Source organism: Gymnodraco acuticeps, unplaced genomic scaffold, assembly GCF_902827175.1.
Source record: "Gymnodraco acuticeps unplaced genomic scaffold, fGymAcu1.1, whole genome shotgun sequence".
In the NCBI taxonomy this organism is placed as follows: domain Eukaryota; kingdom Metazoa; phylum Chordata; class Actinopteri; order Perciformes; family Bathydraconidae; genus Gymnodraco; species Gymnodraco acuticeps.
In genome coordinates, this window is record NW_022990707.1 from 125877 (window position 1) to 151500 (window position 25624).

The 25624-nt window shown below is 42.5% G+C and overlaps 1 protein-coding gene across 1 annotated transcript in view; it reads right to left on the minus strand.

Annotated features, from left to right (window-relative positions):
• Positions 1-305: 305 nt before the first annotated feature.
• The window catches only part of LOC117556299 (golgin subfamily A member 6-like protein 22), a 36992-nt gene continuing 11673 nt past the window's right edge, over positions 306-25624 (minus strand). The window contains exons 4-10 of the mRNA XM_034231600.1: positions 4004-4246; positions 3577-3821; positions 2098-2356; positions 1873-2022; positions 1463-1790; positions 1068-1354; positions 306-647 (exon numbers count right to left, since the gene is read on the minus strand). Coding sequence (XP_034087491.1) covers positions 306-647; positions 1068-1354; positions 1463-1790; positions 1873-2022; positions 2098-2356; positions 3577-3821; positions 4004-4246 — 1854 coding nt within the window. The remainder of the gene's footprint in view (positions 648-1067; positions 1355-1462; positions 1791-1872; positions 2023-2097; positions 2357-3576; positions 3822-4003; positions 4247-25624) is intronic.

Below are 25624 nucleotides of genomic sequence, written 5' to 3' on the forward strand. Positions count from 1 at the left end.
TTGTTGGGAGGCTGTCACAGGCAAGAAAAGGGAAATGTCCACTGAGGTAAAATATGGAGTGGTCATTGCTCCCGTAGTTTCTGAACAATATGACTTCTTAGTGCAACGAGTGGAGTCACACCCTGCTGGCCATTAGAAAGAATTCAGGTTTAAAACGTCAGTTTTGGCTTCACTCTTCAAACCCAGAGGTTCTATGTTGGTAGAAAGCCTTTTAGGAGATGAAATAATGACGTCATCCATTTGTCAAATGTCCCCCAAATGATTAATGTCCTTCACAGATATGATCTTCGAGAAATCAGAAAGTTTCAACTTTCCTCCTCTTCTTCCTCTTCCTCCTCCTCAGTGACTACATCCTGGTCTGCAGTGTCGGCCATCTTCCAGCTCAGAGCCCACTCTCTGCTGGGCCCCCCCTTCCCTCCATGCAGTCCCCTGTGTCTCTGGGTGCGGTGCTGGGTGGGGAAACACACCACCGTGTCCTCTTCCGGGTTCTTCCAGCGACAAATCCTCCACGACTCTTTCCAAGCCTGCAGCTCTTCCATCTCTCCATCTTCCTCCTCCTCCTCCTCCTCCACATCTCCCGATCGGTGGGGGAAGGCCACCATCCACGAGTGCTTCCAAGAGGGGAAGGAGTTGTTGAGTTTGTGGAACTGCAGGTGGAGCGGGACATCAGCTGTCTGTTTGATCCGGGTCTTTACTTTGTTCTCCAATATATCATCTGCTTCCTCAGAGTCATCTTCCTCCTCTTTCTTCACCTCTTCCACTTCTGCGTCTTCATTTTCAGGTTCCTCCTTTTCCTCCTCCTCCTCCTCCTCCTCTTCTTCTTCATCCTCCTCCACGTCTTTGTGCTCTTCATCCTCCGTGTCCACCTCTGTATTGTCTACTTCTGTCTCCTGGTCTTTGTCTGCTTCATCTTCTTTGTCCTCTTCTTCCTTTTCTACTTCTTCTATTTCCTCACCTCGATCCTCCTCCTCCTCCTCCTCCTCCTCCTCCTCCTCCTCCTCCTCCTCCTCCTCCTCCTCCTCCTCCTCCTCCTCCTCCTCCTCTTCACCTCCTTCTTCATTTTCCACCTCCATGTCCTCCTCCTCCTCCTCGCCTTTTTCTTTGTCCTCCTGTTCCTCCTCTTTCGTAACTTCTTGTTCTTTTTGCTCTTTTTCTAACCCTTCCTCTTCTTCCTCCTCTTTTTCATCCTCCTCTTCATCTGCTTCTTTCTTTTCTACTTCCTCCTCCTCTTCAAAGTCTTCCTCCTCTTCAAAGTCTTCCTCCTCTTTGTTCTCGTCTCCAGCTTGGTCCAGATGTTCTCCTTCATTCTCCTCCCATTCTTCATCCATCTTGTATTCCTCCTCCTCCTCCTCCTCCTCCTCCTCCTCCTCCTCCTCCTCCTCCTCCTCCTCCTCCTCCTCCTCCTTGTCCTTCATGTCTCCTTCCTCCTCTTTCTCCTCCTCCTCCACGTCATCACCCTCACCATGTTGGTTTATGTTCTCATTCTCCTCATCCTTAGCAACTTGTGTGTCCCTGTCCTGATGTTCTCCCTCCTCCTCTTCCTCCTCTTCCTCCTCTTCCTCCTCCTTAGGCACTTCATTGTCATGATCCCTGCCCATGACTTCTTTATTTTCCTCCATCCTGTCCTGTAGTTCTTTGTCCTGCTCCTCTTCATCCTCTTCCACGCTATCATATTGATCCTCTTCATCCACATCTTCATCATCATCATCCTCTTCTTTTTCGTTCGTTCTCTTGTCCTTGTTTTCTTCTTTATCCTCCCCCTTTTCATCTTCTTCTTCACTTTCCTTGTCCTTATCCACACCTTTGTCCTCCTCTTCCTTACATAAGTATTCCTCCTCCTCCTCCTCCTCCTCCTCCTCCCTCCTCCTCCTCCTCCTCCTCCTCCTCCTCCTCCTCCTCCTCCTCCTCCTCCTCCTCCTCCTCTACTCCTTCATCTTCCTCCTTATCCTCTTCATCCTCCTCCTTCTTGTTGATTTCCCTGTGTTCCTTCTTCTTGTGTACTTCTATGTCTTCTTCTTTGACCTGCTTTTCGTCCACATCTTCCTTCTCCTCATTGTCATCTACTCCTTTGTCGTCCTCCTCTTCCTCCTGCTCCACCTCTTCTTCCTCCTCCACCTCTCCTGCCTCCTCCTCTGTATCATCCATGATCTCCTCTTCCCCCTCCTCCTGCGTCTCCTCCAGTTCTTCCTCTTCTGGTTCTATCCATCTCTTAGGAATCCTCCAGGCGTCTGTCCACTCTGTGCTGTCCGTCAGCTCTTCGTCCAGCTGTGATGTGAGGAGGGTGTTTGTGGCTTTACGTCTCCTGGTCAGCCTGGCGCTGTGTCGGTGTTGGGACTGTAGTGAAGCCCTGCACCACCTGTGGAGGAAGTCATAGTTTCAGATCAGTCTGATGAACGGTAAAGCATTTAACCACGGTCAACAGACTGAAGAGTGGTGGAAGGTTTTACTTTGACCTTCAGTAATAAGAGATTTAATACATATCCCACAAAAGCCATATGATATTATATGTGTATATATTATCTCTTATTGTAACCAATGTCAGAACCGAAGGCTATTTTGTCTGCAACAATACGCCCGCAAGACCCCTGCTGTTTCTTAATTTGGGTTCTTCTACATTTGCTGTTTTAGGTGCATAAGTGTCTTCCAATGCGAAGTACGGACAAATGCATTAGGGAAGGTGACAGGCTGCCATTCTTTGGGAATGGAATCACCAAATGGCACCATGGCAACAACTCAGCTATTCAAGATTCAGGAGTCGCCCAGAGTCACCACATTGAGGGCTTGAGAAATGTTATAGTTTACACTGTGGAGACAAATAATCAAACAAAGCAGAGCTGTTAGCGCCAACCAACTCTGTCAAAGTCGTTCAAACTAATGTGAGAAAGATCAATAGTTACAGGTAACAGCTCCCCATTTGATGCTATTTCAATTTAAAGACTTAAGTGGACTTGAAAACAATGAGTGGAAATGAATTAATTTGTTGTTCAAAGAGGCAGAAGAATGCTCACAGGAACACACTGTCATACATTAATTGTTCTTAAAATACCATTGTGGTGTAATGCATACTGTAAATAAGAAGTGGAATTAGTCAATGTGATGTCACGTAATGGTTTGTGGACCAAAGTTTAGAAACATTGTTTTTGGCAATTTGGTGAAGGTGTTTTTCAGCGATCACAATTAAAAAATTAACCATAATTTACTAAATACACTCTGTCAAAGGATTACAGTAGTACAATGACAATGTGAGCAACACTCAAACCTGAATATGCTGTAGTAGCAACCTGTCAATCACATGGCAGCCCCCCCACCTTAAGAAAAAACTTCTTTCTTGTCTATTTCAATTTCTTGCGGTATTGAAGAAGACTTCTTCTAATAATTAATAATTAAAACACTGATATATTTGATGTTGTATAAAGTAACAACACCTATTTCTCTACCTCTCTCTGTTCTGCTACATCCTTTTAGTTTTTTTGACCTGGGTGCTTATTCTGATATTTGAAACTGCCAACAGATAAATGTAAAGAGGTTGATGCCTGAAAGTGGATCAACATTAGGCACGGGACCCTTCGCACCAACCTGATCTGCTGACTGTATCCCCAGCAGCAGTTCCAGTTCTTGTGACATTCTTCTTCTTCCCCCACAGGAGCTGCACCGAGCAGCCAGGAGTCGCTCCAGTCAGGCCGGAATACGTCATGAATCCTCGTCATCAATGTGGTTTCAGTGCTGGGGCTTGTAGTCTGGGTCTCTTCTTCGGTCATGTCTATTGGTTCAATTTCTACCTCTGACATTTTCCATGACTCCTCCCAGTCTATGGGCTCCTCCTGTTGGGTGATCACCAAATATATAATTAAATAACACTAATAAAAAGGGGGTAATCATCTGCATCAAGCATCTGGCCTGAAATGTTATATTTTATGTCTGAGTTCACTTGTGTAAGGCCAACAAAGTTAAAAGAGCAAAAAGAAAACAGGATCATATTTCTTGTTAAGATGTTGATCCCCACCTGTTCCTCTAGTTGTTGTACTTCGTCAATCTTGTCACTGAGGGTTTCTTGGTAACTTGGCCAGATACAATCCCATTTTTTTTCCTCCTGTCTGAAGGGAAAGTTTATGAACTTCCATGTGCCAGCCCAGACAGGAAGAATGTAAACTAATATCTCAGCTTTGCAAACCAGTTTCCTTTCAAACAAAATCTCCCATTGGAATTGTTTCTCCTCAGAGTACTCCAACTGGACAGGACTCTTCACCTAGACAAGGGAACAATTAAGACAAAAGATGGTTTTATAAGTGCTATTGGTCTCTTCATACCTATCGTACAGTTGTCTACCCTCTTTTGAGTTTGGGAGGTCATTGTTGAATCAACTTTATAAGATATACAGCATGTGACATCAGGAACCCTTTATCAGATTCACTGACTATCCTTTTAATATAGTTTTTTCATTAACATGTATTACATTATTTCTAATAATCTATTCTCTTCATTTTATAGCTTTTCTCTGTGTTGCGCTCGGTTGCGCCGCGTCCAGCAATGGTTGTTAATGTTGGAGCTTTTATCCAATCATATTAAAGTCAGAATGTGTTGCTGGCTCAGAGTAATCTGACCTGAGGCCTTCAGAATCAACAGTGCGGGCCTTTTAGCTTTACACAAATCTCAACGAAACTGTTGCATTGACCAATCAGATTTCGAGTTGGCGACACCGGGCCATATAGCAGGCGTACGATGACGTCGGCATTTTCACGTCCCGATTGGATTGTCAACTCTAGCAAACACTAGCATGTGTAACGGTAGCTACTGGTAGCGACCTGCTGGCACAGCATATGTAGTGTCCTTAGCAACCTGCACAAGGTAAAATATTTGCGTTTAAATTTAAAGCTGTTTTTTCAACCCACAATGGCTGACAGCGGAGGATACATTTATTTGATAAAGCTTTGCAAGCCTGTCGCAGCCGGGAAAAGGGTTTGACCGCCACTTCCAAATGACTAACTACAGCGGTAGTGGCGGCCGGCCCAAAGGGGCGCTAGGGGCGCCACCCCACCTCTTCCCACATACAAAAAAAAATATTAAAAAAATATGAAATTAAAAAATATATATTTAAAATATATATATATTTTATATTTTAATTTTTAATGAACAAGGTAAATATCATAAGATTGGTATCAGTAAAATGTATAATCTACAATAAAATCTCGTTTAAAATTGTGTTACGATGTCTAAAGTTACTGATAAGTCACATGTTTCCTGCCTGGCCTTGCCCGTGGCATTAGTTTATCATTACCGGGCAGAGCCCCCGAGCCAAACAGCAGCAACCAGCACGTTGCAAAAGTCTCAATAGTAAACTGTGCCGCCGAAACATAATTTCAGCCAATCAGCGCCGTCAAATATTTTGGTCACGAGGGCGCTCACGTTGGCGCCCACGTTGGCGCCCACGTTGCTTGGACCGGACCAACCCGATTTGTATATATCACAGCAAGCTCGTGAAAAAGACAAAACGTATCAACGAGGCTTCTCACGTAGCTGGTACACCAGAAAGGCATGGCTAGCTGGATGCAAACAGGTAAAAGCTGTCTTTTGTTTCCCATGCTTGCTCTTCAAACAGCCGGGGACAGATACGATCTGTTCAGAAACTAGACAAAAGTTAAACGAGTACAAACCACAGACTGTCTGTGTCATGGAGAATACAGTCGCTGGTTTATTTATGTCTGTATAGGCCGTTGTTGTGAGTGTGGACTGTCGGAGCATATATAACGTTCGCTTAGCCAAGCTCCATTTAGAAAACACGCATTTTCTGTCTGTCTGCAGACTTGTCAAAGCATTAATTCATGGTTTTTACTAACCGGTATCAGTATGTTGTTAATTCGGCATAATTTTGAAACGTGTATTACAATTAAATCACGGTAAAATATGTTCATCTTGTTGTAGTTGTAGCCCCCTTGCCAGCGATTCTCTCTCTAGTTTAGCCGACTCAGCCTGGTTGTTCCTGGCCCTAGAACCACGATTTTATGGGGCCAGAAAAACTGTGAATTAGGACCCGCTAGCCGGTACTCGGGCTGGGCGATATGGCCAAAAAAAGAAATCCCCGATTTTTTCACAAAAAATCCGATTTACGATTTAAATCGATTTTCTCCCCCCCCCCCCCAATTCATATGCAGATGACAACGTAATTGTTCCAATTTTAACCAATGACATTTCACTGGAAAGACCAGGATGTCTTCTGTACAGCACATCAGGGATTGATAGAGTAGCTCAAAAGAGTAAAAGGAGATGCATGTTAACAAAATGTCCACTACAGTGGACATTTTCAATGGGCTGGGTCCCAGGAGGATATATTGGCACCATATCCTTTGCTATATACATACCGACCGCATCTGTAATGGCTTTCCAGCGGGCCGAATTATTGTCATATGGGATTAGTGCTGCGTACCTGGACAGGACTCACATTCAGGTTCAGGTCCGGACTCAAGTCCAGAGGTTCAGGTTCAGGTCCGGACTTATAAGTCCGGACCTGAACCCATGGCTTGTGTCAAGTTGTGTGAGTAACTAAAATGAACTTATTGTGAGCTAATTATCAATTAAAAATGAACTCATAATTAACTCAAATTCAAACTCATCAGGTTTATTGTGCTCCCTTCCAACTTGTGTCTACAAGTACAAATGTAAAAAAAACACTTTTTGCCACTTAGTCTACAAATGACTTATGACAGCAACTACAGTGAACTACTACAAAGTTCAAACATTTATTTCATTTACCAAACTAAAGTAACCAAACAGTCCCTGAGCTGACTGAGCCTAAATCCCTAAAACGTTGCTGAAAGGTAGAGTGTAGAGTCGACTATACGCATTACACTGTTACACACCTACTATACAGTATAGGCTACACTGTAGTGACTGACTGTACAGTCAGAGTGTACTGTACTGTCTGTACACCATGTATTTTCTACAACTCTACATGTGTACATTATACAGTGTATACTACATACATAGTGATGTACATACATACTTTTAGAAATTAAAATCAATGTTGATATGGCGTAATTTTGAATTAAATACACTATTTAATTTAAATCAGTTTTATTCTGAAAAAAAACTGGAAGTTGACACTATTAACTTAATACTTTTATTCTGAAAATTCTTCACTTCCGGTTAGCATTAGCATGTGGTGAAATGCTACGTTTTCAAACCGTGAATCAAAGGTGAAATGACATGTGATGTTGTACACTGAGCACACTGGGATTAGCACTCATTTATTGACGCTGAATAACGTTTATCAGGGAATGTTTAAATAACCACAGACACCAGAATATACGTAAGTGCTAGTTTTTTTTACGAGTCCAAGTACCGGTTCCCGACGTTCCGGTTTTAACCGGACTTGAACCGAAACTTTTTACAAGTCCAGTACCGGTTCGGCGTACCGGTACGCAGCACTATATGGGATGCAGTTTGAAAATTTCTGTGTTACGGTAGACTGTATTTTGGCGGCTGTGCGTGAGGTGCTTGTAGTGCCGCGGTCTTTTTCATTCCGCTGCGCGGAACATTTCTCCCATTCAGCAGGATGCTTTTGTTTGAGGTGCTGCAGTAAATGTGTCGTACTGCTGCCTTTGCTAGCAACAGACTTCAAACATACTTTGCAGCGGGGTGTTGTCTGGTCTAAATCTGACCTCGCGAACGCAAACCAATTCCAAATAACGGATGACACCGTGCCTTTCTTTGGAACAAGTTCTTACCTGCTCGTTGTCATGTTATTTGTGTAATGTGTATCACTCTATTTGGTAAATGCGCGCACTGTGCGGGGGGAGGGCTGAGGCGAACTACGGGAGCCCAGAGGGAAAAGTTGGCGGATGTTGAAGAGAAAACCGATTTTCATTTTAACAAGTCGACGTGAACTACACACTCGAGTTAATCGATAAAATCGATTTATCGCCCAGCCCTAGCCGGTACTAGGCCAAGTGGAAACGCAACCAAAAACGGGCCCTGCACGGCTCGGCACTGTCTGTGTCATGGTGAATACAGTCGCTGGTTTATTTATGTCTGTAGGCCGTTGTTATGAGTGTGGAGTGAGCATATACAACGTTAGCTTAGCCTGGTCGACTCAATCTCCATTCAGAAAACAAGCATTCTAAAAGGTTTTTCGCCTACCGTCTGTCTGCAGACTTGTCAAAGCATTAATTCATGGTTTTTACTAACCGGTATCAGTATGTTGTTACGTCGGCATCATTTAGAAACGTGTATTACAATTTAATCACGGTAAAATATGTTCATCTTGTTGTAGTTGTAGCTCCCGAGCGCGTCTTGTTTGAATGATGCGAGTAAACACAGCTGGCAGCCGCGGTGAAACTCGAGCGACTAGAGCGATGCGATAGGAGCGTTTAGAGCCAAGCGAATATTCGCATCGCGTCCGGTCTGAACGCAGCATTAAAGCGAGCTCCGCGCTGCACTGGAAACGCGCCATTACATCACCAGACGTCCTAATTTAAGGGGTCATTTCTCCGAAATAAAAATGTTTTACTCACTATATCAACAGCCCCACCAAAAATATTTTCCACCAGCCGCCACTGTACAGCGGTACCTCTCACCCCTAGATTCCACCGGGTCCGTCTGCGTCGTGTTACGGCCACGCCGCGGCGTCCGCAGGTAACGCGGCCACTCTAGTCAATGGGTGCTATTCCACCAGGCACGTTACGGCTCAGAAGCGTCCCAGAAGCGTCTCTCTCGCCGCTGGGCTCCGCTCGAAATAGGATTGAAGTCTATTTTTCGACGCGAGGTGTTGCAGAGGCGCCGGGCAGGAAGTGGACCGGTCAGAGCATCCAGCCCATCCCCCAAATAAACACATTTTTCAGACCCTATCCCTCCGTAGTCTTTCAAGTAGGAGGAGAAATGCCAGCGTTCTCCTCCAGTTTACAGGCACTGTGTAAATTATATATATAGAATAATTATGATGATGAATGCATTTTGTTACCACTAAAATACAGCAACACATCTTTGATTCATGTCGTTTATAACTGGAATATTACAATTATCATTAATTTTGTCTGTACAAAGTAGCCTGTCCAGTAGGGCTGCACGATATTGAAAAAAACTGACATCGCGATTTTTTCCCGGCGGGTCCTTTACTTTTTTTTTTCACGACACTGTCTCAGGGGATCGTAATATTTAAGAACCTATTAATGTGTTATACCAGATTAACGGAAATAATCTCAGCTAACTGACGATACAAACCATTTTTACCAAAACAAAACACAAGTCTCATATGAAGCATCTAAATGACCCCTGAGCGAAAAATGCTAACGCACTTTGGCACAGAACTCAAGATAAAAGTACCCTTATTACTTATCGTAGCTGCACATACAAGATATCCGATTAAAGCTGAGGGTCCACAGATTATTTAGGTATATAGTATCATCACTGAGTGATCCGAACTCGGACAGGGGAAGCAAACACAGACATCACAACACGTACCTTTACGTAGCTTCTAGGGGAGATGTACCACCGTAGCTGTCAATCTGATCAAAAGACGTGTTCAATGGCATTAAAACGAGAAAAAACACGGCTGAATCGGTTAATCCATAGGTTTTTAACGTCTCTGTATAAACAAATTATTTCATTTATAATCCATAACTCCATTTTTATGTAAAAATCGCAGAGCAAAAGTTAGCTGCTAATGGTAGCCACCATTCCCAAATAAGGAGTGAGAGTGACGCGTAGCCAAAACCGGAAGCTGCATACACTCTGTTGGCTACCATTAGCAGCTAACTGTTGTGCTCCGATTTTTACATAAAAATGGAATTATGGATTATAAACAATTGCTTCAAAGCCACAGATACATTATCAACCTATGGATCAACCGATTCAGCCGCGTTTTTTCTCGTTTTAATGCCATTGAACACGTCTCTTGATCAGATTGACAGCTACGGTGAGACGATCTCCCGTAAAAGCTCCGTAAAAGGTACGTGTTGTGATGTCTGTGTTTGCTTCCCCTGTTGCGAGATAGGATCGCTTAGATACTATACTTAAATAATCTGTGGAGTCTCAGCTTTAATCGGATATATTGTATGTGCAGTTTCGATAAGTAATAAGGGTATCTTTATTTTGAATTCTGTACTAAAGTGCGTTAGCATTTAAAAACAAAAATGAATAAAACCGCACGTCCCTGTGGTGTGATTGAATATCGCGCATGCGCATATCGCGGTTATCGCCATGACACGGTATATCGTTCAGCCCTACTGTCCAGGAAATATGCCCAAATCAACAAAAACTGCGAGCCGGCATGCAAGACGCTCCGCTTCTGAAATGCGCCCGGTAGGGTATGGCGCCGGAGGAGGCCGGACCAAAACCACGGCGCAGCCGTAACACAGACGGACCCGGTGGAATCTAGGGGTCAGCCTCCGAGGAGCACTGCACACTGCTGGGAACGCCTGATATTCACAACTGATCAACGACACTTTTGGAGAAAATTGAGTGGATCTACAGCTTAACGAACAGGTGCGCAGGCAAACGGGGGTCCACAATGTTTTTTACCAGGAATACGACTGGACTTTGAGCGTTAGCCTCCATGGTTGTCAAGCCCTTGGGTATATTTGCAGTTTCCCCGCTTGAAAGGGATGGTACAGTCCATAGGAGGTTTTAACTGGGTTTCACTCGTACAATGACCACAACTTTGTTTCTTTTGAGTTCTTCTTTACTTTGGTTTTTGTTGTTTTGTAAGGTTGTAAGGTAAAAAACCTTAAATGAAAAATAAAAAATAATTACTGTAAATACAATGCACATCAAATAATAAATGCAAAAATACATGCTTTACACTTAACACTTGTGAATATTGTTTTTACTTTTTTAGTGTATTTTTATGAATTATGTTTTTAAACAGTTTTTAACTTATGCAGTCTCATTAAAAATGCAAATATAATAGACTGAATTTTTAGCAGTATGCAAAAGTTGTTATCAATCTACATCTCTCAATAAACAAATCACATTCGTTTTTAAATCAACAATCATTTTGCTTTAGCTTGAGGACATCAAACAAACAAATGACACTGAACTAGAACGCACGTTCTAACGTGCGCCATGAACGGCAAGTTGTATGACTCTTAACACACAGTTCGTCTCTCACCGGCCGCTTCTCCAGCTTTTTATGGCTGCACCAGTGCTGCTTCTTTGACGTTTCTTCTGCTGGTTCGTTGCTGCTGCTGGACGCACGCTTTTTATTTTGTCCCTTTCCATCTTTGATTACTGCCCTTCTTTCAGGTGCAGCGACGCTGATGAGCAATTAGGGAATGATTTCAGACAGCTGCCACTCTGTCAATCAGCCCGACTTTTTAACCCCTTGATCTCCTGTGAGGATTTTTCCAAGTTGACTTCACACCTCCCACTCGACTTTCCAGTGGAGACACCTGAGGTTGCATGTTACAAAGGTAAACTTGGGTCAGACGCTTTGTTCTGCTCTTCAGCGGGAAGCAAGACGACCAGTCGCCTGATGTCTCTGTGAAGAACTGTCGCTGGGATCTCTTCGAGTTTTTTCGATCTTTGGTAATTTGCTTTTGCTGTGGTAGGCCTTTTGACAGGAACAGGGTAGCTTGGGAAGGTTCTGACGTTGACATCCCTCACAATTCCTTTGCTGTCCGAATTGACACTGACCACTCTTGCAATCCTGAACTGACTCCTCAGGGCATTTTGGTCTGCAATCCAGACGATGTCTCTGACTGGCTGTATGCCACTTGTTCCTTTACGAATAGGTTAGGGCCAGCGAGTTGACTCCAATGCCTCCAGAACTTGTTCACTTGCGCTTGAATTTATTTAAGCCTTTTGTAGGGATAGTCACTGAAGTCAAATGTTCTGACATCTCCACTCTGCGATGCTCGTCCGAGCAGGAGACAGTTAGGAGTGATGAACTGAACGCTGTCTTCTCGGCTCTGTGTTCTGGCGTCAATTGGTCTTTCATTCGTAAGAGTGGCTGCCATGTAGAGAGTTGTTTGGAATTCACTCCAACATAGCCCCGACTCTCCTCCCAGACTCTGCAGTGCTCTCTTGATGATGCGCACAGCAGCTTCTGCAGCACCGTTCCGGTGTGGAGAATCGGCTGGATGAATTTTCCATGTCCATTCTGTGCCATTCTTGGCAGCTCTCTCTTCTAGTGTAGCTTTGTCAAGATTGGCAAGGAATCTGTACTGTTCTTCTAGGACTGGCTTAGCCCCTACGAATATAGTACCTGGATCTGACCAGATCTTCTTTGGATGACCTCGTAGTGCTGTGAACCTCTGGTAGGCGAACAGGAAACTTTCAGTTGTCGCTCTTTGCCTCCTGGAATGCTCTCCGCACAAGGATGGCACCCTTCTGCTTGGCAGGAGTTACCAGACCTACTGGATCATACAACCCTGAGACTTGACTCAGGAGGTTCCTCCTTGTCAAAGGGTTTGGGGTTTGCACTCTTACTTGGTCTAGTAGAAGGTCTTGGCCAAGTCGCATCTTCTTCTTTCTCTTTGAGAAGTTAATGGATGCCATTACATGGATCTTGTCTTCTTCCACAAGGTAGCCTAGACCAAGCGCTTTGTTATCTTCATCCCTCAATTGATTCGGGAGGACCATGTTATTAACTTTGGTCTTCATTGGTTTGTTGTTGTTCCCCTTCCTCCCACTTTGGCCTGAGAAGACCCAAGGCTTCAACAGGAAACCTCCAGCTTTCAGGATTTGCTCCACGTTTGCTGTGATGGTTTTCAGCTTCTCGAAGTCGTTGTGAGACGTGAGGATGTCTTCAACGTAGCTATCATTTTGTAGTACCCCTCACTCCTCTTCAAGGTGGGCGAAAAGAGGTAGGTTGGCTGTTTCTCGCATTGTGAGCTGTGCGATGCATCCTGCAGGCTTGTCACCAATATTGACTCTGGTGATTGCGTACTCCTCCAACTCTTTCTCCTCAGAATCCCGCCAGAAGAACCTGTGGAGGTGCATCTCTCTATCTTCCAACCATACAGAATTGTACATTTTCCTGATGTCCCCTAAGGCAGCGTTGGTTCCCCCTCTGAACCTCAGGAGGACAGCACGTATCTGGTTAAGGACGTCTGGCCCTTTCATCAGCAAGTCGTTCATGCTGGTGCCTCTGAACTTTTGACTGCTGTTCCAGACGAGTCTTACTGGGGTTGTTGTAGAGTGTGGGTTTGGTGCAATAAGGTGACTCACGAACCATACTGGTCCTTTCCAGGTCATGATCTGGCTAGCTGCTTCTCTGTTCTTAGGAATGTTGCTTCAACTGCACCTCTGTTGTTCGGCAGTGAGGCCGGATCCTCTAGCCAGGGATACTTTGCATGCCAATGTGGTTCTCTGCTGTGATCATCGCTCATGACATAGGTGAGTCCATCCTTTACCACCTCAAGCTCCCTTTCCTCGGCAAGGGTCATTTATTTACCACCGGGCTGGCAGTTTCCGCACCGGCAGCCTCCACATCTGGGCTTGCATGCTGTGCCAATGCTGTCCCATTGCCACCATTTCAGGAAACTCTCTTTGCTGGTCGAAACAGTTGATCCCTGTATTTCAGCTGCTTCTTTGCTTGAGGGGTTTTGTTTTGGAATGGGGTTAGTGAGCTCTTCATATTTCACAGCTGCTGCTCTCATTGATCTCGCAGAGTGCGTCTTTGACATGTGGGCTGACACTTCAACCTCCACAAACAGTCTGGGGTGGGTTCCTCCAACTGTTTTCCCGAGTGGTCCGTCCCACAGTACGAGGTCTCCCACGACTCTGATCCTCTGAGGAGCTAACTGGCCTTCTCTGTGGCTAATGAGAAGCTCGACTTCTTTGGGCCTCACAAGCTCATCAAGAGGTACGTCTGGGAAGAATGGCTGCAGTTGCTTAGGTGTCACACTTTTGTGGACGTCTGCAATGTTGTCAAGCCCATAGCAAACCAATTGATGTGCTCTCAGTGTGCCCTTGGGGGTGGATACACGGATTTTGAGGAGATAGCGCTTTGTCTTTACTTGAATCTTCATTCCGCCAACTCCATGTACAACGAGCATGATATCTTCACTCTTGAGATCCAGGCGGCTCGCCGCTCTGTGAGTGATGCAATTTGTGTCAGATGCTAAGTCGATGAGTGTTCCGACTTTCTGTCCGGCGTTAGCTGTGACAACGAGTAGCATCATGATCACTGGAAGCTCTTTCATTCCACTCTTTTCAAGTAGACTTTGTTGGTCATTTGAGGTTTTGAAGACTCTGGAGGCAACATGTGAGAAAACCTCCCTACACTGCTTTGCTAGGTCTGGTGGGAGATTTTTGATGAAATCTTCTTGACCCTCTGTGTACTTCTTCTTGCCTTTATCCTTTTCAGATCTGTCACCAGACCTCTTTGACACAGACTTGGGATAGAGGTAGTAGTGATGCTCAGCCTCTCCATCTCTGCAGTCCTAGTTTCTGCATAGAAAGCCAGGTTTGCAGGATGACTGGTCGTCGTGAACCTCAAGGCATCTTGTACACGCACCCAACTTCTTTACTGAAGTAGGGCTGCAACAAACGACTAATTTGATAATCGATTAATCTATCGATTAATGAAACGATTAATCGACTATTCGGACTATTATGGCTTGCACAATTTCTCAAACGTTCTTATTTAGCCATCAACTTTTAGATTTAGCTTGAGGTTGTTTTAGGCATGTGGAAACTAACAATGAAGACAATAAAGATGAATACTTGATTCAAAAATACATATATTATTAAATTAACTTAACAAATTGTGAACAAAATTAACATTGCTTTTTATTTAAATTAAATAAATAATATTTCACATCAAAAGAAACAACAATGTTTTAACAAATCGTATTAAATAATCTGATGACAGAACTGTAAACAAAATAGCTGAAACTTTAACAAACTAAATAACTCAGTTTCCTCTAATCATTAACCCATGCTTGTATAATTGAGTTAACTCCGTGTGTTGCTGCTAGCATACATAACACCTGACGTGGAAACGTTACTCGTGGATGGGGCTACAGAGCTACTAGAAAGACAGTCGAACCCGGTGCATTCCTCCGTCTGAATGTGGAGCACTTTTGCTAAATGTTTAGACAAATTGCTCGTGTTACCGCCCTTACATGCTAAACTCTTATTGCACTTTTGGTAATGAGCATTTTCCACATCGAGACGGGTAAAGTTTAACCACACCTCGGAGCGCATTCTCTCCGCCATCTACGCAGTGTGTTGCTGCATGTAGCAGCCGCGTGTGTGTGTCGCATGCATGTAGCAGCCGTGTGTGTATGTGTTGCATGCAGTACTCAAGTTGTAAAAAAAAATCAGGGGGGATGGTGGATCTAATTTGTGCTGATAACCCGCCGAGTGTGGGAGACCAACCAGCATAAAGATAATTATTATACTCCTAAAACAACATGCATGTTATGGATGTTCAGATACTCCTTTCATTGCTCTTGACCAAGGCACCTCAGAATTAGAGTTGGTCCCCGGGCTGCCATGGCACCACTAACATTTAGGGTCAAATGCAGAGGACAATTAGTGCAAAATCTTTTTTTCACTTTAATTTAAAAGGGGGGAGAGGATACAAAAATGTGGTTATAATGGAAGTATATGGTACAAATCTTGTAGGTTAACAGTCCCTCATTTATTATTCAGATGGATCAACTGATTACACTAATAATAAAGTCAAAATAGTTTTTAGAATATTGAATTATAGTGTATTTTTTCAAAAAAGCAGTTACTGGTATACGATCAAAACTGGTATCTAAAGGGTTACATTTGTATCGTAATTAATTAAATCATTATGTAAATTAAACACTTCATGAAAAATGTGAGGAAAAAAATTTGAAAAATATTGATCCGTCATCATTTTATTGCAGTTCAAATACAAATATTTGATGTTAACATTCCCAATGTTACTTTTTTTAACAGGGCATTAAGTGCTAAATTGTTTACAAAATATGAAAATATATTAAAAGATTATACAGATAATACAAAATAGGACCAATGTTGTTAATGGCTGCCTACTCCACTCTCCCCCATTTCATAGAAGTTTCCAAAGATTTTCATAATCATGCTTTTTGGTCTCAATTTTTCTGGCTCTTGCTTTCGGATTGTTAGCTAAGCAATGGCTTTGAAGCCAAGTCTTGACATATACCTCTGGTCTGAACTTGTTCAGTGAAGGGCCAACACACTTGATGAAAAGCAAGGCTGACATGCTTTTTACCTCCAGGGAGCTTCTAGTTGTGGTTAAAATGTTCATCTGACTAAGACTAAACCCACGTTCACACTCAGCTGTGGAGATGACCAAAGTGTTCACTGCTTGAAGGAGGGGTTTCAGCTCTTCTGGTGCTGGTTGTATCATTTCATCAACAGTTTTGAGTCTGACCAGCTAGCTAACACGAGAGAAAAACGTAGCTAAACTCCAAACGAAGTTGTTATTGCTGCTTATGTCCATAGATTCCACTTTTGGTGACTAAAGTAATGAGTAATGACTAAGATTACTGACTCTTGACTTACCTGAAATGTTATTTTTAGTATTTTTAAATATGAAGTCCCTCAGATCGCGTTGTCCTCCTGGTCGCTTGGCCATTGTGATGACCGTTACCTGCGCTTCTGGCATCGATCAAACAGGCGCATCACGGCACTCTGGCGCCCTCTAGGGAACTCGCATAGTATAGCGTCAGTGACTTGGTAAAAATGTCATTGCGTGTGTGCGCGCTCACTCGCCCACAGTATTTTACTCAAAATGCGCAAAATTAATGTTGAAATAGCAGTAATAGGCTACCAGTAACCCTTTCATTGATACAATTACATAACGAATGGAAAGGGGGATTGGCAGTTTTAGAAGGGGGATGATTTTGACCGTTTTTATTTCAGGGGGGATGCCATCCCCCCTCAACTCGAGTACTGGTTGCATGCATGTAGCAGCTGCGTGTGTGTAAACTGCCCCGCCCCCTCGCACACAGACGGGGGGGAGAGGTCGCGTCTGGATTGGAAAGATCGAAAATATATCATAGACGCATTTGTTTGTCTTTTTGCATATTAGAAACGAGTTGGCGACAATAAGACTGCGATATAATGCTTATGTAGTAATAATACATGACATATATTTTTTAAATGTCTCCAGTACCGATAAAAAGACCGATAACGTTGGAGTTTAACGGCGCGTAAAACACACGTGATGACGTCACCAACGAATCGACGACTGAATTAGTTGGCAACTAATTTGGTAATCGATTTTAATCGATTAAGTCGATTAGTTGTTGCACCCCTATACTGAAGCCTTCCTTTCTGCTGCACTCAGAGCCCTGAACTGCTTGCAGAAGTAGAGCTTCCTCTTGTGTTTGACATCGCCACAGACTACACAGCCTTGGTCATCAGCTGACTTTGTAGACTTGGTTCTTGCACTTTTCTGCTCAATTCTGGTGTCTTTCCAACTCGGCTTACTTGGTTTACTTGGCTCCTCAGCTCGTAGCTGCTCGAGCTCCTCGTAGATAGTCTCTTGCTGCTTGAGAAACTCCAAGAGATAATCAAACCTTTTATCTGGCCTCACACCATTTTTTGGATCGGCTACATATACAAGCCACTCTTTTTTGAGGGACTCAGGGAGTTTACTCTCTATCGATTTTATTACGAGAGGATTCTTTATGGCGCCTGTGTCTCAGAGGTCACTCAGGTCCCAGACATAGACTGTATATATAAATGGACGTAGGGTCCGTGACGTCACCCATAGGATTCTGCAGAGTTGCCGTGAAGCCCTTAGTAAGCGGAGTCGGCCTCTACCGGCTCGACAGTGACGTCAGAGTTCAACTCTCGCCTGTTCCAGCCTGCTCCAAATAAGGGAAAAGAGGCAGAGCCGAGGCGGGACCTCCTGCCACCGAGCTGGAAGTTCCAGAGCTAGCTGAAGCTACCAAGCTAAGCTAACATGCTCCCCATCTGCACACTGCCGTCGCATTTTACGTTTCTAAGGTAAGCGGACATGAAACTATTCAGCAAAACTATAAATAATAATCTAAGTTATTGAGTTAGCATAATGCTTCAGAATCTTAAAACCCCTTCACGTTTGTATACAATTGTGCTAAATTCAACACTGGAATCAAGCAAATATTAATATGTTGGCATGACATTAGTTATTTGTATTTTGATATCACTTAACTATACGTTGAATACATTTAAGTCAAGCTAAGGTACATGTGATGGTAGCTAGTTAGTGCTCTTACCTGTGAGGCCTCCTCCAAACAGCATAATAACCAGACTGTATCATTAAAACTAAGTACCAGTTCTAGATCCTTGACTTTAGACAAACAATTCAAAAGACAAAATGTATTTAAAGACCAATCTTTATTTGAATGTGCCTCGTAACCTGAGATATTAGTTATACAGTAATAGTATTGACAATCTAAAACAACTGATCAACTCAACAGTCAACTTTATGTTTCTTATTGTCTAAAGCATTTATTATTTTCATTTTTCCCCTCTCATATTCAGTGTGGACGGATTGAGACAGCATGGTGTCCAGAGAGCTGCAGACACTTCAGGGAGAAACCTCTGTGTGATGGACGTCCTGTCTGTTGGTGTGGAGAGGACTGAGGGTCTTTCCTCAGCGAGGAGGACCAGGGCTGATGGAGGAGGACCAGGCCTGATGGAGGAGCCCATGCTGGGCAAAGCTGATACCAACTGCACAGGCCTAGTCTGTCACTGTATCTACTAAATGTGTTTACTTATACATTTAATAGGTTTACACCTTCTGTCCATATGTGCTTTTTATTTAAAACATTTGATTAACTTTTGGCTCACATTTCAATAAATTGTATTTGCACTCCTTTCGTCCATCATTCTTACTGAACATGTTAGATTACACATTCACATCTGACTGAAGATTGGCCCCATTTATTTGTGATGTTGCAAACTCTGCGGTACAAGAAACAAGTGATGTGAAGCTCATAAAGTGAGGCAAATAGAAATAATCAGCTGATGGAGTGCAGATGTGGAAATAGGTGCATTCGATCAGCTGACTGTTTTTACAATAAAAGTAGTTTCTTAGTGAATGTCCTGTACTGGTCTTAAAATCTCATAACATCAGCTTTTAATGTTCCTCTTGGATGTTCTTCTTGACCCTCAGAGAGGAGAAAATGTAGTGTCTTTCAGGCATGTCCTTTCCTAACAAAAATGACAGGAAACATAAAACATATTATTGCAGAACAAGTGTGTTATTTATGAAAGCGGTGTGTTTGTGTGTTTAGGGGCTGTAGATATAATTATTTTGTAATTGTAATGTTTTTTTTTATTTCAACAGTGAGCTACAAAGACAATCAGATTATGAATGAACAGTATGAAGTTCATCAACATTGAAATACATGTTATTATCAAAATAATATTGAACTGTTACAAAACGTAGTGCAACTGTAGAAGCTTGCTCTGTTGTCTCACTGAAAGAATCACTTTTACCACGTTTTTTACAGACAATATTGAGAGATAAATAGTAGCAGTTCTCACTATGTGTTAAATATCTTTGCCTTCAATACATTAGAAAGCTGACAAAGTCATATTGCTAAATATCTAAATGTAACTTTTTGCATGGAAAAACCCCTCAACTTAACTGATGTGTAGGTGATCTAGTATTGTTTAATGGAATGTATATCAGTGTATTCAAGTCAATACTTCATTTATTTAAACCAATATCTTTCTTGATTCTTTGTACAGTATGAAAAAAGAGTATTTGTACCTGTGCTGAAGTTCACTGCTGTGAGGAGTCCAGTTCTGTCTCTCACTCTCTGGTCCAGCCTGTCTGCATCACCTGGACACTTTAAACAAACAGATATATATGTAAAGTACCATGTGTACAAACAATATAACTGATTATCTTCTGTTGAACATGTTGGATTGTGTATTGTCGGAGTCAGGGTCCTTTTTATTTTACTGTAACTTTGGAAGTTGTAATACCAATGATTACTGTTTATTTGATACCCATTTGGTAATGCAATTAATAAAAACAACAAGGTTTGGGTTCGTTCTTCAGATGACTGTGACGTTAACGTGTAAGCTCAATAATGAACTCCAGCTCAACCAACCATATTGTAATATCTAAGTAATCATCTTGAAATATGACATTAATAATTGTAATATACACATCTTATTGTGAGGTTGATTTCACATACACTACTTCGACGTTAGCTTGTCTACATACTTGAGCATAGCCAATTTAAATTAACCTTAGCGATGCATACAGTTCCTACCTACATAGGCTAATAAAATATCTCTAAGTTACAAGGATGACCTTATTTTATCAACCTCAAACAGAAGCCGTTTGTTCAACAGTATTATCCCACTTAACGTCTATTTCGTTTGAACCTTTGTATATATATATATATATATATATATATATATATATATATATATATATATATATATATAGTCTATTATTTTAACTTGGAGGCTACGATTAGCATCGTTAGCACCGATGTAGCTACCACTCGCTACACGCTAACCCAAGCCTTAACATTCATTACGTAGCTGATTAAAATCATTAACACATAAATAAAGCACTCGAATTTCACTTACCGCATTCATGCACCGTCTGTTTTAACCGCAGAGCTAGTCACAATAGTCCGATATATAAGCATGAAGAACAAACAACCACGGCCGGCTTCAAGTTGTGTTCCCTGGATGAGCTGAGCAGGCAGAGTCCCTGTAGCTTCACGGAGCAGGTAGCAGAGAGACAAGAAGCTAGCAGCAGCAGTCACTTCACAAAGCCGTCACTCAATGTGACCACGCCCTAATTTATGCAAAAACGTCAAGACCTAATATAAATAAAATTGTTTGTTCTCCCTGTTTTTGGAGCGACTCCCAGTCTCTTCTCCACCTGTGAAAATCACGCTTGTAGCCAGAGAATCTGGGGAGAGCTGTAGGTTTTAGCCTAACGGTTGGGGTAAAGATGGGATGACTGGCAGTACTTGTTGATCCTGACCTTCTGTCTTCCTGTCGTCTCGCCATGATGAACTCAGCCTTTCTGGAAACCAGACTGGTTGTTTCCCGTTCGATGTCTCAACCGATTGCGGGACTCCTTCTGGTTTTCCACTGGAACCCACTGCTGCCACTTGCAATGAGCTTCCTTTGCGGTCCCCACCAGTGACTTCAGATGGCTGAGTATGAATTCGTAGGCCTCATGGTTGCCATCAGGACGCACTTGAGCGACACGCTCACACTCAGCTTCTGCTAGTTCTACAGCTGTGCACAGTTCATCTCCAAACTTTTGCCAAAGCATGTCTCTAAGTAGCTCTCCAACCTCCTTCAGCTTCAAGTCACATTCATTTGTAGTCCTTGCTATGTCGGCTTCTTGCTGCTCGGTTAGTTCGACTGACTCCTCCTCTTTCAGTTCTGCCTCCTTTACTGCAATGACCTCTGCCATGACTTCGTCATTGGTTTCCATGACTTTGTCGGCTCCCATGGAGAGTTTATTGAAGCTATATTGGAGCTGGTCTTCTGACATGCCGTCGTGAGTTCTGATGATACTGTTAGCTAGTCGTGTGAAGGACCGTTTTGCTGCAGTCCGCTCATTTTTGAGCTGCTCAACTGTTTTCCTGACTGTTTGATCAGCCATGTTGGATTTGGGTCCACTGACTGTTTGCAGGGTGGTATTTTATCTTTTTCCAGGTCACTGTTTTCACTGTTCCAGCTTACAGCCCCGGTTTTTTACTGTCAAGCCCTTGGGTATATTTGCAGTTTCCCCGCTTGAAAGGGATGGTACAGTCCATAGGAGGTTTTAACTGGGTTTCACTCGTACAATGACCACAATTTTGTTTCTTTTGAGTTCTTCTTTACTTTCGTTTTTGTTGTTGCAGCAGTCCAGCTTATGTAGTAAGGTTGTAAGGTAAAAAACCTAAAATGAAAAATAAAAAATAATTACTGTAAATACAATGCACATAGAATAATAAATGCAAAAATACATGCTTTACATGTACTTAACACTTGTGAATATTGTTTTTACTTTCTTAGTGTATTTTTATGAATTATGTTTTTAAACAGTTTTTAACTTATGCAGTCTCATTAAAAATGCAAATATAATAGACTGAATCTTTAGCAGTATGCAAACTGTTTTTATCAATCTACATCTCTCAATAAACAAATCACATTCGTTTTTAAATCAACAATCATGTTGCTTTAGCTTGAGGACATCAAACAAACAAATGACACTGAACTAGAACGCACGTTCTAACGTGCGCCATGAACGGCAAGTTGTATGACTCTTAACACACAGTTCGTCTCTCACCGGCCGCTTCTCCAGCTTTTTATGGCTGCACCAGTGCTGCTTCTTTGACGTTTCTTCTGCTGGTTCGTTGCTGCTGCTGGACGCACGCTTTTTAGTTTGTCCCTTTCCAGCTTTAATTACTGCCCTTCTTTCAGGTGCGGTGCTTTTAAAGGTGCAGCGATGTTGATTAGCAATTAGGGAATGATTTCAGACAGCTGCCACTCTGTCAATCAGCCCGACTTTTTAAACCCTTGATCTCCTGTGAGGATTTTCCAAGTTGACTTCACAATGGTGATAAAACAGGACTTATTATTGGAACTAAAATCTCAGATCATCTGTACAACATAGTAACTGAACTCTTCTTTAGGAAATAAAGGAGGATAGATTGTGTGTACAAATATTCAAACGTATTGGTGAGTATAGGCTATAATGACTGTTGTTTTAATATTTAATATTTTAATGACCATGTCATGCTTTTCTGGTTATCACCCGTCCCCTTGTGTGTTATGTAGCGTTTTCTGCATGTAAACGGTCTGCAAAGTCACAAACCCTCAAATTGCACCCTGTAGCGAGTAAAACTCTAACACAGAAAAGACCTGTCTATGCTGCCCCAGAACGCCTCGTTGGACATTTTTTATTTTTCCAGTTTTTTCTTCCTGGGTAAAGTGACGTAAACGGGCATAGTGACGTAACGCTCCTCACACACACACTCACTCAGCCTTATCTTTTCTCAGCGGCGGCTCCGCAGATTTCTCAGCCTGAACTCAGCCTGAGACAGCGAGACACCGCAAAACTCTGTGATTGCGTGTGTGTGCTCAGGCTGAGGTTTTGCAGTGTCTCGCTGTCTTGCAGACCCCACGCAGCAACCAGGAAACAACCCCAGTAAAGTAGAGCCGGCTCTTATGGCTCCCAAACGGCTCTTCATTTAGTGTTAACCGGAGCCTTCTATTTTAGCCTAATTTAGCAATTATACATGGTTTGTGTGTTGGTAAGCAATGTTTAATTGAGTGTTTTCATAAAAGCCTTATCTTTATGTATATTTTGGTTACAATAAAACATACACAGTTACTGTAGTTTAACATTTTAATAAAACATTTAAATGAACAACTGAACAGCAAACACAGCAAACATAGCAAACAAATAAAAATAAATAATGTCGGTGTCAGCTGTGAGGGGTTTCCGGCGGTTTGGCTTTATGAAGCAGGCACGCAAACGGTTACGTCATGACGCAAACGATGACGCAATGACGCAGCACCAGTCGGACTCTGGGCAGTGTGAAAAGAGCCGGAGCTAAACCGAAGAACCGGTTCTGAACCTGAAAAGCTCTAGCACGGAGCTTGAACGTGTATGTTAAACCCAATTCCAACTAAGCTGTTGAAGGAAGTTTTTCCATTAATTAGCACTTATTTATTAAATATTATGAATATGTCTTTATTATCAGGCTATGTTCCACAATCATTCAAAGTAGCAGTGATAAAACCGCTTCTTAAAAAGCACAACCTCGATCCAGAGGTTTTAGCCAATTATAGACCTATTTCCAATCTTCCGTTCCTCTCAAAAATTCTTGAGAAAGCGGTCGCAAAACAGCTGTGTGATTACTTAAAAAACAATGATTTATTTGAAGATTTTCAGTCTGGCTTTAGAACACATCATAGCACAGAGACAGCTCTGGTTAAAGTCACAAATGACATTCTAATAGCCTCTGACAAGGGACGTGTCTCTATTCTTGTTTTGCTCGATCTCAGTGCTGCATTTGATACTATCGACCATGATATCCTATTGCAAAGACTAGAGCACTTAGTTGGCATACAGGGAACTGCTTTAGACTGGTTTAGGTCCTATCTATCTGAACGCTCTCAGTTTGTACGTGTCAATGATGAATCTTCCACGCAAACCAAAGTTAGCCATGGAGTGCCACAGGGCTCAGTGCTCGGACCTATTTTGTTCACATTATATATGCTTCCGTTAGGCAATATTATAAGGAATCATTCTGTACATTTTCATTGTTATGCGGATGATACTCAACTATATTTATCAATCAAGCCTGATGAAATCAATCATCTAAATAAAATTCAAGACTGCCTTAAGGACTTAAAAACGTGGATGACCTTAAACTTTTTGATGTTAAACACGACCAAAACTGAAGTTATTGTACTTGGCCCGAAGAATCTACGAAACAAATTATCTAAGGATATATTAACCATGGATGGCATTAATTTGGCCTCCAGTGAGACTGTAAGGAATCTTGGTGTTATATTTGATCAGGATTTATCCTTTAACGCCCACATAAAATCAATTTCAAGGACCGCCTACTTCCATCTACGTAACATTGCAAAAATCAGGCATATCTTGCCTCAAAACGATGCAGAGAAACTAGTCCATGCATTTGTTACTTCAAGGCTGGATTATTGTAACTCTTTATTATCAGGGTGTACCAAGAAGTCAGTCAAGTCGCTTCAGCTGATTCAAAATGCTGCAGCTCGTGTACTAACCAGAGTTAGGAAAAGGGACCACATTACTCCTGTTCTGGCTGCATTACACTGGCTCCCTATAGAACACAGGATAGAATTTAAAATTCTTCTTCTCGCCTACAAAGCCCTTAATGGACAGGCGCCATCTTACCTTAAAGAACTCATTATACCCTACTGTCCTACTAGGCCATTGCGTTCCAAGAATGCAGGGTTGTTGGTTGTTCCTAGAGTCTCTAAAAGTACAATGGGAGCCAGAGCCTTTTCTTATCAAGCTCCACATTTGTGGAATCAGCTTCCAGTTTGTGTTCGGGCGGCAGACACCCTATCCGTTTTTAAGAGTGCGCTTAAGACCTTCCTTTTTGATAAAGCTTATAGTTAGGGCTGATTAGATTCAGCCCCTAGTTTTGCTGATATAGGCTTAGTTTGTCTGGGGACATCTTACTTCTTCCTTCTCTCTGTCTATACCTGTGTACTCTCATGTTCCGATTAACCCAGCTTCCCCAAATGTCTTTCTTTTTGGTGTCTGTATACGCCGGGATCCGGAGTCATGGATGATCCTGCGCTCCTCTGTCCTGGATCTTGAGTCGTGGCTGTGGTCCTGGATCATAGGTCCTGGATGGATATCCTCATGGATTCATCTTCCTATTATACACGCATGCATTTCCAAACATTTGGACTACCTATGTTGCAAATGTATTATCTTTTCAATTTACACACGGCATCTATTGCACGTCTGTCCGACCTGGGAGAGGGATCCCTCCTCTGTTGCTCTCCCTGAGGTTTCTCCCATTTTTCCCTTTAAACTGTGGGTTTTCTTCGGAAGTTTTTCCTTGTACGATGTGAGGGTCTAAGGACAGAGGGTGTCGTATTGTCATACTGATATTTTGTACAAACTGTAAAGTCCACTGAGACAAATGTAACATTTGTGATATTGGGCTATATAAATAAACATTGATTGATTGAT